Source organism: Phacochoerus africanus, chromosome X (assembly GCF_016906955.1).
Source record: "Phacochoerus africanus isolate WHEZ1 chromosome X, ROS_Pafr_v1, whole genome shotgun sequence".
Taxonomy (NCBI): Eukaryota; Metazoa; Chordata; class Mammalia; order Artiodactyla; family Suidae; genus Phacochoerus; species Phacochoerus africanus.
This window is the reverse complement of record NC_062560.1, coordinates 73,313,496-73,330,452: the sequence shown is the minus strand read 5'-3', so window position 1 is coordinate 73,330,452 and position 16,957 is coordinate 73,313,496. Positions and strand designations below refer to the sequence as shown.

At 35.8% G+C, this 16,957-nt stretch overlaps 1 protein-coding gene across 1 annotated transcript in view; it reads right to left on the bottom strand.

The window, feature by feature from the left end:
• DACH2 (dachshund family transcription factor 2) overlaps nucleotides 1–16,957 on the bottom strand; it is a 560,533-nt gene that overhangs the window by 311,792 nt on the left and 231,784 nt on the right. Inside the window, exon 3 of the mRNA XM_047764685.1 lies at nucleotides 6,236–6,348. Within this exon, the coding sequence (XP_047620641.1) occupies nucleotides 6,236–6,348 (113 nt within the window). The remainder of the gene's footprint in view (nucleotides 1–6,235; nucleotides 6,349–16,957) is intronic.

The following is a 16,957-nucleotide window of genomic DNA, read 5'->3' as shown; positions in this document are numbered from 1 at the left end:
AAGTTCTTGGGCCAATGATCAAACCCATGCCACAGCAGTGACCATGGCCATAGCAGTCACAATGCCAGATTCTTAACCACTAGGCCACCAGGGAATTCCACTGATGAACAAATCTGAAGATGACACAAACAGATGGAAAGATATACCATGTTCATGGACTGGAAGAATTAATATTGTTTAAATGAAGATACTAACCAAGGAAATCTACATATTCAATGCAATCCCTACCAAAATAATGATGAAATTTTTCACAGAAGTAAAATAAGTAATTCTAAAACTTGTATGAAAACACAAACAACCTCCAAATACCCAAACCAATACTGAGAAAAAAAGTACAAAGCTGGACCTATCACACTCCCTGATTTCAAACTATACTACAAAACTATAGTAACCTAAGCCATATGTATTGGCACAAATGCAGACACATAGATCAAAGGTACAGAATAAAGAGATCAGAAATAAGCCCATACACTTATGATCAATTAATCTACACCAAAAAGTTAAGAATATACAATGGAAAAAAAGACAGCCTCTTCAACAAATTGTGTTGGGAAACTGAACAGCTACTTGCAAAGGAATCAAACTAGACTACTCTCACATCATGCACAAAAATAAATTCAAAATAAATTAAAAAATAAATGTAGGACCCAATACCATAAAACTAAAAGAAAGCAAAGTCAGTACACTCTTTGACATTGGTTTAATGATATTTTTTTAGATATGTCTCCTAGAGCAAGCAAAAATAAACAAATGGGACTACATCAAACTAAAAAGCTTTTGTACAGTAAACGAAACTACCAACAAAACATAAAGGCCACCTCTGAATGAGAAAACATATTTTTAAATGATATATCTAATAAGGTGTTAAAATCTGAAATATGCAAAGAACTCTTAAAATTCAGCATCAAAAAAACCTCGATTAATAAGTAGCAGAAGATCTGAATAGACATTTTCCAAAGAAGAAATACAAATTGCCAATAGGCACATAAAAAGAAGCTCAACATCACTACTCATCAGGCAAATGCAAATCAAAACCACAGTCAGATACTGTCTCACATCTGTCAGAATGGTTACTATGAAAAAGACAACAAATAACAAGTATTGACAAGGATGTGGAGAAAAGCAAACCCTTGTGCACTACTGGTGGGAATGTAATTGGTGTAACCATTATGGAAAACAGCACAGAAGTTCTGATTAAAACTAGAACTACCATACAATCCAGCAATTCCACTCCTGGGTATTTAATCCAAAGAAAACAAAAACACTAATTTGAGAAGATATCTATACCCCTATGTTCACTGCAGCACTATTTACAATAGCTAAGATAAAAACTTTGGCTCCTATTAGGACAATGGTTCTTCCAGAGCACACAAAAAATTTTACAAATGCAATGACATTCATGTGACAAGAAGCATGCTTTACACAATATTACTCATTGAAAATGTCAACAATAGTCATGGAAAGAGAAATGTTTTAAGTCAACCAAAAAAAGGTTGATTTGTTTTTTCTAGATAGATCTCTCCTGTTTTCACTCTCAGAGGAAACGTCTAGCATTCCATCTGTCCTCCTTATGTCCACCTTTTAGCATCCAAACTAAGTAAGAATAAAAAGTGTATCTTAAAGAAGGAAGGGTGCTTAATCCAATCATGTGATCAGGGCAATTGGCATTATACCATGTCATGAAGTTGACATCATACTGCCAAGACTTGGCAGATCTCCTTATGGCTCTGCCAATCCTGAGTTAATTGCTGCAGCTATTACTGGATTAGATATTCACAGGCTCAGTTCTCTAGGGACTTGCATGGAAGCTGAAATTCCTAAAAATATTTTGCCACAATAATGCTCAAAGGGAAAAACAGCTGAAGAATCTATTATTTCTCAAAGAATGAACACTATAGGAATTTCACTAGAAGCACTTTATTGCTTCTTGTAAGCTGTCAGTTTAAATCTCTCTCAGGCCAAATTCCACATCTGTCTCAGGCCAAATTCCACATCTGTCCACACAAGTTGAGGAAAGGGGAATAGTCATCTTTTGGGAAATTCAAAGGCACACACAACTAATCCATCCTTTCAGTGTGATCCAGAGATATTAGTAGATCTGCAGAGCTGCAGAGAAAGATGGGAATAACAGTCCCTCTATAACCCACAATATTTTAGAGAAAATACCAGGTAATAGGATTATTATATATTAAAGAGCTATTAGGAAATTAAGATACTTATGGTACAATAGAAACAGACAGAAACGAGATGGTTTTGGAATGAGGGTGATGGTGGCATCATAGAATGTCTTTGGGAGTATTCCTTCTTCTTCAACCTTTTGAAAGAGTTTCAGGAGGATGGGCACCAATTCCTCTTTATATGTTTGATAAAATTCACCTGTGAAGCCATCTGGTCCTGGACTTTTATTTGTAGGGAGTGATTTTATGACCTCTTCAATTTCATTTCTAGTGATCGGTCTGTTCAGTTGGTCTGTTTCTACTTGATACATAGAACTTCCATATGACCCCACAATCCCACTCTTGGGCATCTATCCGGACAAAACTCTACTTAAAAGAGACACATGCACCCGCATGTTCATTGCAGCACTTTTCACAATAGCCAGGACATGAAAACAACCCAAATGTCCATCAACAGATGATTGGATTCGGAAGAGGTGGTATATATACACAATGGAATACTACTCAGCCATAAAAAAGAATGACATCATGCCATTTGCAGCAACATGGATGGAGCTAGAGAATCTCATACTGAGTGAAATGAGCCAGAAAGAGAAAGACAAATACCATATGATATCACTTATAACTGGAATCTAATATCCAGCACTAATGAACATCTCCTCAGAAAAGAAAATCATGGACTTGGAGCAAAGACTTGTGGCTGCCTGATGGGAGAGGGAAGGAGTGGGAGGGATTGGGAGCTTGGGCTTATCAGACACAATTTAGAATAGACTTACAAGGAGATCCTGCTGAATAGCATTGAGAACTTTGTCTAGATACTCATGTTGCAACAGAAGAAAGGGTGGGGAAAAAATATAATTGTAATGTATACATGTAAGGATAACCTGACCCCCTTGCTGTACAGTGGGAAAATTTAAAAAAAAAAAACAAAAAAATATCACCTGGATTCTTCAAAAGTATATTTAAATAAAATTAATGAAAATTAAGTTTATAATGCATAGTAAATATAATGTCAAATAAGAAACTTGCTGATAGCTAAATTGAGAACCGACTCTATCTCAACTATCTTTGCTAATGTAGGAGTGAAGTGGTGTCTATGCAAAATAATGAATAATCCCATAATTATTTCTACTTGGATTTACAGAACATTTTTCTACTTATATGAAAGTAGAAATTTTTAAAATTACTCATATAGGAGATTAGGATATCCTTGGCTATGTAAGATAAATTAATGTGTGCTAAGAAGAGAAATTACCATAGAGCTATGCAGATTCCTCTTCCTTCCCCTTTAATGTTTTTTATACTCTCTGCCATTTAGACAGAAGGAAGCATCTAGCCTTTCCTTACTCAACTCCTTATCTATCTCTATTATCTCATTCTAGGCACAAGCAAAGGGTTATGAATTGAGAAGTTTTTATTTTTATTTTTTTCCTCAATTATTCATCATGATGGCAAATCCAAGTTGTAGGAGGTAATGCCAAGGCTCTAATTCAAGGAAGGGCGTTCCATTGTCTGGTAGGAGTTGAAGCATATATACCAAAATAATAAATAATAAATTCAGAGGAGATGAAAACTTCAAACTGGATTTTATCATGTACTATAAGACATCATGATGATGAAGAAAAAGTTTGGGCCCTGGACTTTAAAGGACCTGGGTTTGAAACTCAGTTCTGCCACTCAATTGTTTGTTATCTCAAGCAATTAATTTAAACTCACTGAGCCATTAATTGTATACTTGAAAAATGAAGACAAAATTCATAAGGCTACTATGAAGACTAAATGAAGTGTATATAAAACACTTAGCACTCATGACCAGTACATACTAGAAAATATATATTACAGGTTTTCCTCAACAGATAAGGTACCAGAGTTTCCTCAAGAGTACATTAGCTTCAAGTCAGTTATAAAATCCTTTTTTTTTCTTTAATCTACACAGAACACATCTTTCCCCAGGGTGCACATCTGATTATTTACATGGTACTATTTCTAAGAGCTGTTAATGCATTTTATAAGTCAAGAAATTGATTATCATTTATTGAGCACCAAGATAATGCATTTCAGGCACTGTTATCCCATCTATACTTATTTTTATGCACAGGGTTACTTTCTTATTATATCAGAATTTGTTTACAAATATTTCAGGTCTAAAAAAATCATTAGCTAATGCCCTTTCTTGATTTTCTATCTCAGCTAATGACATAATCATCTAACTTATAACAAAGGCTAGACATAAATCATCCTAGACTTCATTCTCTTAATCTCGATTTTGATCAACTATCAAGTGTGATAATTCTAATTATGAAGCAACTCCGAACATCTTTTCCACTCTATTGAATTTTCCTTAGTTCAAGTCCTGTGTGTTTCTCCTTTCATTGATATTTACCCTTGACAGCAACTGTTTTTCAGAACATTTGCTCAGTTACTTGATAGTAGTTTCTTTCACCCACAGCAGCTTTTTTCTATTTGAACAAAATCCTATGTGACATAGAATATGTAAAATTCTTAGGCAAAACTGAGGAATCCAGAAATACTTCTCCAATTCCACGTCAGCTAGTGCAGAAAATTCTTGAAAGATACTTCAGAAAACCACTGGTCTGTGTGGAAAATCTTGAACTGCTATAACATGATAAATAAAAAGTTAGCTTCACAAGCTGGTTTTTCCCACCCTTTCTACTCTAACTGTATCATCTATAAACCTCCCATCTTAAATTTCTGCTCTAGTCCCTTCTACATAATTGCTATTCCCCTTGGCATACTAGGTTCTTTCTCATCAGTGTGTATCTGTCTACATTCAGAAGAATGTTTTTCCTCTGATTCTCCATCTGTCCAACACTCAGTCTATAAGACATAGCTCACACCTCCATGAGCATGACCTGACTTAACAAATTTATTTAGTTGCTCACATCTCTGTGATCTTACAGCAAGCACCTTGCATGTACTTGTTTTATAGTCTCTCTCATACTTTAATGAGATTACGAGTTTACATGACTTTCTCCCTAATTCTACTGTGATAAGGACTGCTATTAATATAATTTTGCATTACCTAGGACCTAATTCCCAAAACACATTGGGTGTTTTTTAAAATTTTTGCATCATTTAAGATATACAGATCTTATTGCAATTAAGTACATTTTCTACCACATAGTAGCTTTAAAGATTTTTAAAAGTTCACTTAGGAAATTGCAAGCTTATTTTTAAGTGTTTTGCATGCTTGTATTTACTTTTCTTTTAGAGACTCGAAAAAGTTCAATATGAATTTAGGAGTCTGGTATTTTCAGGGCAGTATTGTTTAGCAAAGTGTTTGATGAAAAACACTGATTCATTACTTAAGACAGTGACTACTTGGGAATTCCCATTGTGGCTCGGCAGTAACAAACCCTACTAGTATTCGTGAGGATGCAGGTTCAATCCCTGGCTCCGCTCATTGGGTTAAGAATCTGGCATTGCTGCAAGCTGTGGTGTAGGTCACAGACACAGATCAGATCCTGCACTGCAGTAGCTGTGGCAGTAGGCTCCAATTTGACCTCTAGCCTGGGAACTTCATATGCCACAGGTACGACCCTAAAAAGAAAAAAAAATGACAATGCCTACTTGCAACTTCCTCTTTTGTAATCATAAGGTGCTACCAGGGATGCTGCATATTTCTGCATTTTATCCAAGATTAATAACATGGAAAAGATGCATTTTGTTTTGAAAACAAAAAGAATATTAATGAGATGTATTAGTAAGCAGGTATACTGCATGCTGCAGGAGGCTTTGAGACAATGCTAGTTTGGCCAGTCCCTCCCCCCACCCACTCTGCCCTTAACACACAAAAACACACATACATACACACAATACTGCCTTTAAATAGAATTCCTGAAAAAAAAAATCACAATTAATTTTTTTTAGGTCATGTCCATTTGATTTGAGTTGACAGAGTAAAAAAAATGTATTCATGAATACCCTAGTACAACTTGAAAAGCTCTGAAGGACAAGGCAGTTAGATCAATATTAGTTTATTTCAAATGCTGGGCAGTATGAAGAGACAAGGGTGATCATCAGGTGGATTTTATTACCTGTTGGAGTGATAAGTCCCGGTGATAAGAGGCCTGGGACTGAATGGGGCAGAAGGCGAGCACTGTCCTGCAACACTCCCAAAGAACGCTTAGGAGGCCTGCCAGGCCTTGAACTGTTGAAAAACAGACAAAGATCAGGTTAAAATACACTCTTCAGAAATATCATCACTTGCTACAGTCACCTAAATCTTTATAATTGCCAAGAGTGATGGAATTGTATATTAAAGGTTATTTTCATTGATTACTAAAAAACCCAATATTTTCCTTTCTGCTAAACTTCCCAACATAATTATGACAAACATTAAAATCGTAAATTCCATTTACAAGCCAGCACTTTGTAAAACCGCTTACCTGTTTGAGAAACCCGAAGTTACCCCCTGCTCTTAAAGCTACACTTGGTTCCTGGTATTAATACATGTTACTGAGATCTGAGATACTGATTCACAGAATTAAAATTGTATATTCTCTGCCCAGCATATAAGAGGTAATGGGTATCATATTCTGATATGCAGAATAAGAACTGATGTTTATTATCATTTCCATGACTGCTGGGAGCCCACAAGGAACAAAGAACTCCCATCCTCAATAGTTTTCTTTTTTTCCTACCTATTATTTAAACCAGGTTGTATAACCAGGAGTCCACTCTCTTGGAGTGGCCATACTAACGAAACCTGCCACCTTTGCAATCTAGGCTATCTTTTCTCACAGACTGATTGTTGTTTTTAACTGATGAGTTGAGGCTGAACTTATGACATTAACCTAACCTACTCTATTTGCACATTCTTCACCATGGTCTGAGCAGTTCAGGAATTGAAGTTGAAAATGTTAATCCTTAAAATAATGAAATAGAAAGTCAGTACCCAGCTTCCATCTTGTACCTTAATACAATCAGGGTACTAATACTTCATTTGGAAGCTGTTACCACAATGAAGAGTCTTATTTATAGTCATTGAACATTAGGATCAAGTCATTCTCAAGTCACACAATATATTTTAAATATTACTTTCTTAATGTTGCCTAAGATATTGCTGTTGCTTCCTAGTAGAAATGCAGTTTACCAAGCAGAATAATAGGGATTTTGTCAAAATACTGCAAAATACTATATTAAATAACCCAAGCCACAAAAATAATGAGGTTCAGATAGAGAACATTTCCAAAAATGACTTTAAGAAATTTAAGTTAAACCTCACTCTATCAAACTTTGCAGTAGCAAAGTGCTCCATCAATGTAAGACAAACTCTGCTTTTAAATGAAGACAACTTCTAGCAACCTTACACAGAGGTATCATTACCCAGTTCATTTTTCATACCCTGTGCTGGTGTTATTTTCTTTCACTGTACATCAATATTGTATATCAATCTAGCATGAAAGATTCTTTTTTTCTCATTTAATGTTTTATAAACTGACTCTCCTCTCCCTCTTTCTACTCAATTTCAGACTATAATTTATTTAATTCAGTGTTATTATCCTGTTTGCCCTTTCTCTGTTTTATGGCTTCCTAGCTCTTTTAAGGAATGGCGTTAAGAAAAATACGCCATTTACTTAAAATGCCCTAAAGGATCCCAAGATCACTGAACAATGTTAATCAGGTTATATCCAGTCATTAGAAGAAGGCACATTATTTTGCTGAATAATCTTCAACAAATATATATTTTCTAAGTGCGTCTTTGGGTCTATTTGTCAGAATTTGAGCCTACTAACTTTATTCAAGACTACCTGATTACTCTGTACATTTTCCAGCATAAACATTTCAGTGCTATCTTTTTGCTTGTGCTTTCAGACAGGCTGTCTCCAGAAGAAAGCAGCCTTTACTTCCATGACCTGGTATACTTTGGAAGCTATAGGGTTTAAATAGTTCTGTTCCAAATTTTTGGCTCAATCCGACAATTTGATGTAGCTCTTTTCTATTAAACTGACTCAGGCTTGGGAGTCATTAGATTACAGGCTTTATAGTCTGGTGGTTCTACCTTAAATTTGAAGATTTGAAAAATTTGGTCAAATTTCCCACCATCTGAGCTCTATTGAGGAATTCATGGGTAATGTCACAAATGGCTTGGTAGTATTTAGTACATATGCTATAAACCAAGATCACTTTCTCTATCCTAACAGTTTTTCAGTTTGTAATTTTATGATGTTGGTATGATTAATTGTGAGACTCCCCAGCTAAAATGTAAGGTCAGCAGGGGTATAACCGAGCAGGGCCCTGTGGGCTCCTGGGCACAAAAGCTTTTTCTTAATTCCCCAATAAAAAATGGGGGGCACAGAAAAGCTTTTGTGCCCAGGAGCTCCATAAGGCCCTGCTCAGTTACAGGGGCTGGTAGTGGATAATTAAATCAGTTAATGAGTAATGATAGAAAATATTATTTCACCATTGCTATTTTCCAATATTCCTTAGATTGCTCTATTCTTGACCATATGAATATACAGCCAGTTACATCACTTAATTATCAGGTAATTACTTTTATTTTATTTTATTTTATTTTATTTTTGTCTTTTTGCCATTTCTTTGGGCCGCTCCCACGGCATATGGAGGTTCCCAGGCTAGGGGTCGAATCGGAGTTGTAGCCACCGGCCTACACCAGGCCCACAGCAACGAGGGATCCGAGCCGCGTCTGCAACCCACACCACAGCTCACAGCAACGCCGGACCCTTAACCCACTGAGCAAGGGCAGGGACCGAACCTGCAACCTCATGGTTCCTAGTTGGATTCGTTAACCACTGCGCCATGACGGGAACTCCAGGTAATTACTTTTAAACCTTGGACTCCACAACAATTGTAAGAGCTTTAAATTATGATCCAATCCACTCCGACTAGTTACAAAGTTAAAGAAGGATAAATGCCACTGTCTTAGCTCTGAAAGGCCCTACAAGCTTCAAGATCCATTCGAGGACTAAAGGTCCCTAGAGTTATATACATGTAATGACAGAACTCAATCAATTGAATGTACTTATTCAATCATCCAATAAACAAACATGTAAGAAGTGCCCATTCAGTGTGCATCTGTCATTGAAACTACTTATCAGGGTCACAGAGGTTAAAATGTAGGCTTGACAAGGGCAAGGGCTTTGGGTTTTTTTGTTCATTGATATATTGTGAGAACCTAGAACTCCTTCTGCTTTTGAGGAGTCCTAGGTCTAGTGATAGCTATGTATATTTGGCCTGTTATTTAAAATTTATGATTAACATTTTAGTGAGTATGATTGTGTGATACAGCCTTCCAAACTTGTTTAAACTTCTCAGAAAGCAAAATCATATTCGGATGCTATTTTTTATATTCATGGAAAGAAGACTTGGGCCCCTAGAATAAAATAATTAGAATCAAGTTTATGAAAGTGCTTTAAAATCAATATACCTCCATATTGATGTAAAATAGATTTATTCTTACTTTTAGACCTAAAGATCTTCTGTAGTAAGACATTCCTAGCACTAAAGTTCATGCATTTCTTTTCAAAGAACACGAGCCTGACAACATGAGGAAAGACTGGAGGATTCTTTCTGTAGAAACTTGGGAAAGATCATCTGTGATAGATGATCTTGCCATACTTCTTATCTTTAAGAACTTTATGAGCATCAGACAGATATTTACATATTAATAAAGACAAATAAACATGTAATTTAACTAAAATGCTATTATTTGGATTACAATTTATTTATTTTTTTGAAATTTTATTTTTATTTTTTTACAGAATAAAATACATATATTTAAACACAATTACATTCACACAGATTATTATATCATGGATCTTAAGAAACAGATTAAGTGACTCCCTCTAGAAAAGTGGAATGGAAAATATGCTGAGACAAATAGGAAATTTATTCTATACTTTATCCCATTTTGTATGGCTTTCATCTTTACTATTTAGTATTATCTATTACATTTCAATTTTTCTTTAAAAATTAGCATTATATTAAAATTGTTATATTATGCAACTAAAATTTATAAAGAAGAAAGCCTTATATACAATTAAATATTTTATATAGCATAATATAAAGAATAACTTAACTGGTAAGAATAACAAAAATAATACACCCTCTGAAAACAAGTAAAATATAAAATGCATAAATTGGTTAAAAAACAGTGTAACTATATAAATATGTCCTCACAATTTGTTACATCTTATTAATTCTTCAATATAGGCATTACACCACTCTAGGTGATATGATAAACAAGACATTATAGACTTTACATTGTACCATGGAGAGAAATGGTTACTAATAATACAATTGTAGAACTGTATTATTTAATTATACAGTTGCATTATTTAATTATAATTATCATAAATTCTTTGATGGAGAGGAAACCATAATCAGATGTAAGAAGACTTCAGCATTCCAAGAATGGTGTCAAATGACCCCCTTCATGGTGGATTATGCACTTATTTACTATGAGATATATTTCTTCTCCAGAGATTCCTTCTTTGTGTATCAATTGTAGATTTTTGGTTTGCAGTTATTCTAAAGTTTTGATATAAGAGTCTATATGTATATGAGATTGTTTTAAGTTGTTGTTCTCTTAATTGCAAGTTCATCTCCAGTGTCCTGCACTTGTACCCACCTCTTCTCATGATTTCTGATTTTGGTGGTATAATTGTGCATGGATGATTTCATATCTTTACTGTATATATACCTTTACTGGTGAGCCTTGTCATTTGTGGCATTTTTGTTTCCTGTTGCTGTCTTTTCTTGTCTGCCTAGAGAAATTCCTTTAGTATTTGTTGTAAGGCTGGTTTAGTGTTGCTGAATTCTCTCAGCTTTTGCTTATCTGTGAAGGTTTTGATTTCTCCTTCAAATCTGAAGGAGAGCCTTGCTGGGTAGAATAATCTTGGTTGGAGGTTTTTTCCTTTCATCACGTTAAGCATGTGGTGCCACTCCCTTCTGGCCTGCAGAGTTTCTGCTGAAAAATCTGCCCATAACCTTACTGGGGTTCCCTTGTATATTACATGTTTCTTTTCCCTAGCTGCTTTCACGATTTTCTCTTTGTCTTTAATTTTGGTTAGTTTGATTAATATGTGTCTCAGTGTATTCCTCCTTGGGTTTATTTTATATGGTACTCATTGTGCTTCCTGGATTTGAAAGAGTGGTTCCTTTCCTACGTTAGGGAAGTTTTTGGCTATTATCTCTTGGAATATTTTTTCTGTCCCTTTCTCTCCCTCTTCTCCTTCTGGCACCCCATAACACTGATGTTGGTGCGTTTAATGTTGTCCCAGAGTTCTCTGAGACTCTCTTCATTTCTTTTCAATCTTTTTTCTCTTTTCTGTTCTGCATCCGTAATTTCCACTAATCTGTCCTCCACCTCGCTTATTCATTCTTCTACCTCCTGTATTCTGCTGTTGGCTGCTTCTAGTGAATTTTTTTATTTCAGTTATTGTATTTTGCATCTCTTCTTGTTTCAGTTTTATATCTTGTATCTCTTTGGTCAGTGTTTCCTGTAAGTTATCCATCTTTGCCTCCAGTTTACTTCCAATGTCTTGCATCATCTTCAGCATCAACAGTCTAAAGTCTTTTTCCTGGAGGCTGAGAATCTCCTCATCACTTAGGTGATTTTCTGGGGTTTTTCTTTTCTCCCTCATCTGAATTATAGTTCTCTGCCTTTTCATTTTTATAGGTTTTTGGTGTGGTGACCTTTTTCCAGACAGTAGAGTTGTAGCCTCTCTTACTTCTGATGTCCACCCCTCTTGTGGCTGGAATTGGCATGGGGGTTGCTGTAGGTTTCCTGATGGGAGGGACTGGTGCCTGCCCATTGGTAGGTGGAGCTGAGTCTAATCCCTCTGGTGGGTGGGGCTTAGTCTCTGGATGGGATTAGAGGCAGCTGTGTGCCTGAGGGGGTCTTTAGGTAGCCTGTTTACTGAGGGGCAGGGCTGTGATCCCACCTGGATTGTTGTTTGCCCTGGGGCTTCTCAGTGGTTGGCTGACAGGTGGGGCCTGATTTTCCCAAAATGGCCACCTCCAGAGAAAGGCATGCTGCTGAATATTCCTGAGAGCTTTGCTTTCAATGTCCTTCCCTCACAACAAGCCACATTCACCCCTGTTTTCCCAGGATGTCCTCCATAAACTGCAGCCATGTTTGACCCAGATTCCTATGGAGACCTCACTCTGCCCAGGGACCCAGTGCACGTGAAAGTCTGTGTGCACCTTTTAAGAATGGGGTCTCCATTTCCCCCAGTCCCATGGAACCCCTGTGCACAAGCCCCACTGGCCTTCAATGTCAGATGCTCCAGGGGCTCTTTCTCCCAGTGCCAGATCCCCACATGTGAGGCTTTGATGTGGGGCTCAGAACTCTCACTCCTGTAGGTGAGTCTCTATGAACCAGTTAGTTTCCAGTCTGTGGAGTTTCCCACCCTGGAGGTATGGGGTTGTTTATATCATGAAATCACCCCTCCTACCTCTTGATATGGCCTCCTCTTTTTCTTCTGAAGTAGGATTTCTTTTTTAAGGTTTCCAGTCCATTGGATAACAATTTAATCAGCATAGGTTGAAAGGTCCATCATTGCAGCATCCTGTTTCTGCTAAAATATTGACTGCATTACTGATTTCAGTAATGCATTGTTCTACAGGGCACAAATAACCATGTAATTACTCTTTAATTGAATGATAATTGCTTGTTGGTTATTATTAGTTTTCAGTTTAATTACAAGGTTATTTGTACTCTATAAAATAAAAATAGGTGCTTTTTAAAGTCCCCATCCAAATGCTTAAGTGGATTTATCACCCATGAACACCATAAACAAAAGTTTATGGTACAAGGCAAACAACCCCCCAAAATATCAAAACTTTTATTAACTAGCTCAGATAAATCTTTGAGAGTATCAGCTTTATAAAATCAACATGAGGTGTAATGTTTATAGGTGGTTTGAAAGGAAATTATATCAAAGAATCATGATTACCTCTGGATCCAGGTCATCCTATAACAATTTATCTTAATATGTATTTTACCCTTTGCTCTCCAAAATTCTTTAGAAGAAATGAAATAGTAACTCAGCTTCCTGAGATTGAAGAATAAGCCAAACTGAAATATGCATCAACAATATTTCACTTTTCTGCAGTTGAAGTGGATTACCATCAGAGTGTTTCCACGAAGTTTATAAATTCTGTAGCGTTGACAGGTTCCTAAGAAAGAAAGTCAGTACGACTTCTGGTGTCAAAAAATATGACAATTTCTGTATATATCCATTCCTAATTGTAATAAAGTAGCTGGTACTTTGCTCATTAAGATTATTAAATTTCACTGTTGGAGTTATTTTTATGTTGTATCATCAGCCACTTTTATATGAATCAAGGAGTAAGCAATCGAGTAAGGTGAATCATTTTGTAATTTCAAAAAATAACTCTTTAATAAATTAATTAGTGATTTCATGGGCTTTCAAGATACTTAATATAAATCATACAGCCAGTACATGATTTAGTGAAGACTCTCAAACCACGTTATCCTCTTCAATTAAAACTTAGTTTACTACTCTTTAAAGAAACACTCATAACATCCTGGGATAAAATGAGCAAATTTCTAAGAATATAGTGGCAGTTAAGTGTAGTATTAGCAGAAATTTGTAAAGATCGCTGCAATTGGATTCCTGAAGTGGAAGCTGTTCACCATGACCAAGGGCTCACTTTTCAAAGCCATCACTGATATTTAAAATATCTTACTTAGGATAGTCTCTGAATGTGTCGTTTTTTTCAGTTACATTAGAAGCCAAGAAAACCAAGAATGGCATTAGCTTTGAAGGTGTTGTTTACCTGACTGTGAGAAGTCTGCTCTGACTTTCAATGTACTTGTTAAATTAGGTAAGAATCTTTTTGTCAGAACAGTAAAATTTGTAATTACATCATGGATTAATAATAATCTCTTAGGTTTGACATTTATTACAACATTTCAAGGATGCCAATGGTAGTTAAACTCTAACTGACCTTTCAGTGTTTATGAAGAGAAGCAAACTCTGACCTCACAGAAACCTAAATCCATCTTCTCTCAGTGTTGGCAAACTAATCACTTGTCTAACTATTGCACTGGATTGTATTCCCAACCAGATCAAAGGCAGCAGCAACCAATTCAGCACCCCAGAAAAAGTCATCCATGCAAAATGGGCAATTAACATTAATCATATATGAAATTGTTCAAGCTGATGACTGGAACTTGGTCACTATGGTAACTCTCATAAAATGGTGCTTATGTTAAACTGGGTGTCAATCAGCTCTTGGTTCATGGGAACTTAAAGTGTGGCTCATCATGTCTCTAGGAGCTATAAACACAAGGAAGCAAAAAAAAAAAAAAACCACCAGAAGCAAGATCATTTATATTCCATTACCATTTACTCCCTTTCTCAGTTCTTATAGGCATATCCAAAACTTAAATTTGAATATATCAAAAGCATGAATACCAGCATTCCATTAGAGTTAGGGAAGTTAAGGAATTATCTTTAACATAAGGCTGTTCAGGGGATGAGGGAAAACCTCCCTTGTTAGGGTTATGCATTACAATACCAAGGATCAGGCAGAATAATTCATGTTTAGCACTAATCTTATAATTGTAGCAAAGTGAATTATTTCCAGTTATTATTTTAAATAATGATGTTTAATTTATTTGCTTATGCTGAATTTCTGTTTTTCTTTCAATAAAAAAAGAAATCTGATGTAATAGACAATTTAAGGGTTGACTACTCACTTGATAGAAAGTATAAATGGGAAGCTATTTTATACTTCATTTACTTGACTCTGCTCCCTATTTAAATTAAATGTGCTTTAGGCCTGGTGTTAGCACCTTTAAACAAGTTTACTTTTTGTCATAAATTGACTTAATTCTAGTAAAGATATTAGTATAGTTAACAAAGATTGTATAACAGAAATGCAGATGTATGACTTAAATTATTAGCAGCCTCTTTTCATTCTGCTTGTGTAACACCTATTAATATCAATGGAATCATTGAACCTTAGTAAATTTTGGGGTAAATCAAATAAACATCTCCCCTTTCAAAGTGTGTCATATCACTGTCAGACACAATGATTTTTTTGGCCACACCCATGGCATGTGGAAATTCCAGGGCCAGGAATCAAACCCATGTCACAACTGCGACCAGAGCCACAGTAGTGACAGCACCGGATCCTTCACTCACTGGTTAAGGATCAGGTAACCAGGTAACTCCAGATGCAATGTTTTTAAAATACAGGGATTCTTGAATTCAGAAAGTATGCCACTGTTCAAAACTTTGATATTAAGAAAATGGTAAATTAACTAACATTCACATTGGGAAACACCCCACTGGCATCTCAAATTCAAAATATGCCTCCTCAAATTCCACTCACCATACCTTCCTTCTCTTGTTTTGTCAGCAGTATAGGCATGCTTTTGGTTGCCAAAACTATAAACTTGAGGGTAATGTTGATTCTCTCTCATCCTCTCCCTTCATTTTTGTTTTATTGTCATATGTGTTTTAAAATTCCATCTCTACTAATTCCTATTTCTTTTTTACAAAGATTTTTATTTTTTCCATTATAGTTGGTTTACAATGTTCTGTCAATTTTCTACTGTACAGCAAAGTGATCCAGTCACACATATGCATATACATATTCTTTTTCTCACATTATCTTCCAACATGTTTCATCACAAGTGACTAGATATAGTTCCCTGTGCTATATAGCAGGATCTCATCGCTTACCCATTCCAAAAGCAATATTTGCATCTATTAACCCCAGACTTCCAATCCATCCCACTCCCTTCCCCTCCCCCTTGGCAACTACAAGTCTGTTCTCCAAGTCCATGCATTTCTTTTCTGTGGAAAGGTTCATATTGGCTATATATTCTCTTCCATATATAAGTGATATCATATGGTATTTGTCTTTCTCTTTCTGACTTATTTCACTTAGTATGAGAGTCTCCAGTTCCATTCGAGTTGCTGCAAATGGCACTATTTTGTTTCTTTTTATGGCTGAGTAGTATTCCATTGTATATATATATACATTATTCCTGTTTCTAACACCCTACTTCAAGCCCTAATCACTTCATGCCCAGGTTAGGTTCAACAGGTTGTTTCATTGTTCCAATCCATTCTACATAAACTCTGCTCTGAGTTTTGGTGAAATATCCTTTCATTACATCATCTTTTGCTCTAGAACCTTCAATACTTTCTGACTGCATACAAAATAAAGTCTAATGCCTTAGTCTGGTGATCTGCCTCAATATATCTTTCTTCCCTTCTCCCCAATTACTTCTTAAATGAATGTTCTACTCCAACTGAATGAGTAGATTAATTATCTGCTAAGCATAACATTTGACCCTAGAGCCCTTCCACTGTGAATATCTTCAAGGTATTAGGGTTCCTGGGAACAAGTTTTGTTAAACTCCACTGCTGCAGGGAGGTTTCATTATAACCTGCTGCAAATGCTACTGTTTTTCAAAAAAGCATTGCCTTTTAAATAGTGTCATCATATAGGCTCTCTTTAATGATTATCACAGAGGGAACTTTAGTACCAGTATTAAGGGAGCATGTTACACCTAGCCAAAATATTATGTTTCATGTCTGGCAAATGATGTCACATTGGTAATTGTTAGTCTGTACATATTCCCATGATGATCTCAATAGTTAACATTTCATGTTTGACTGTCAATCAGAAAATGCAGGTGTATGGTGTTAATACCACAACTCTGGAGAGCATAGGAAGTTGAATAAAATTTTTAGGAAGCGGTCGCTATTAACCTGACTACATTAGTCTCTATGATTAGGGATATAGTC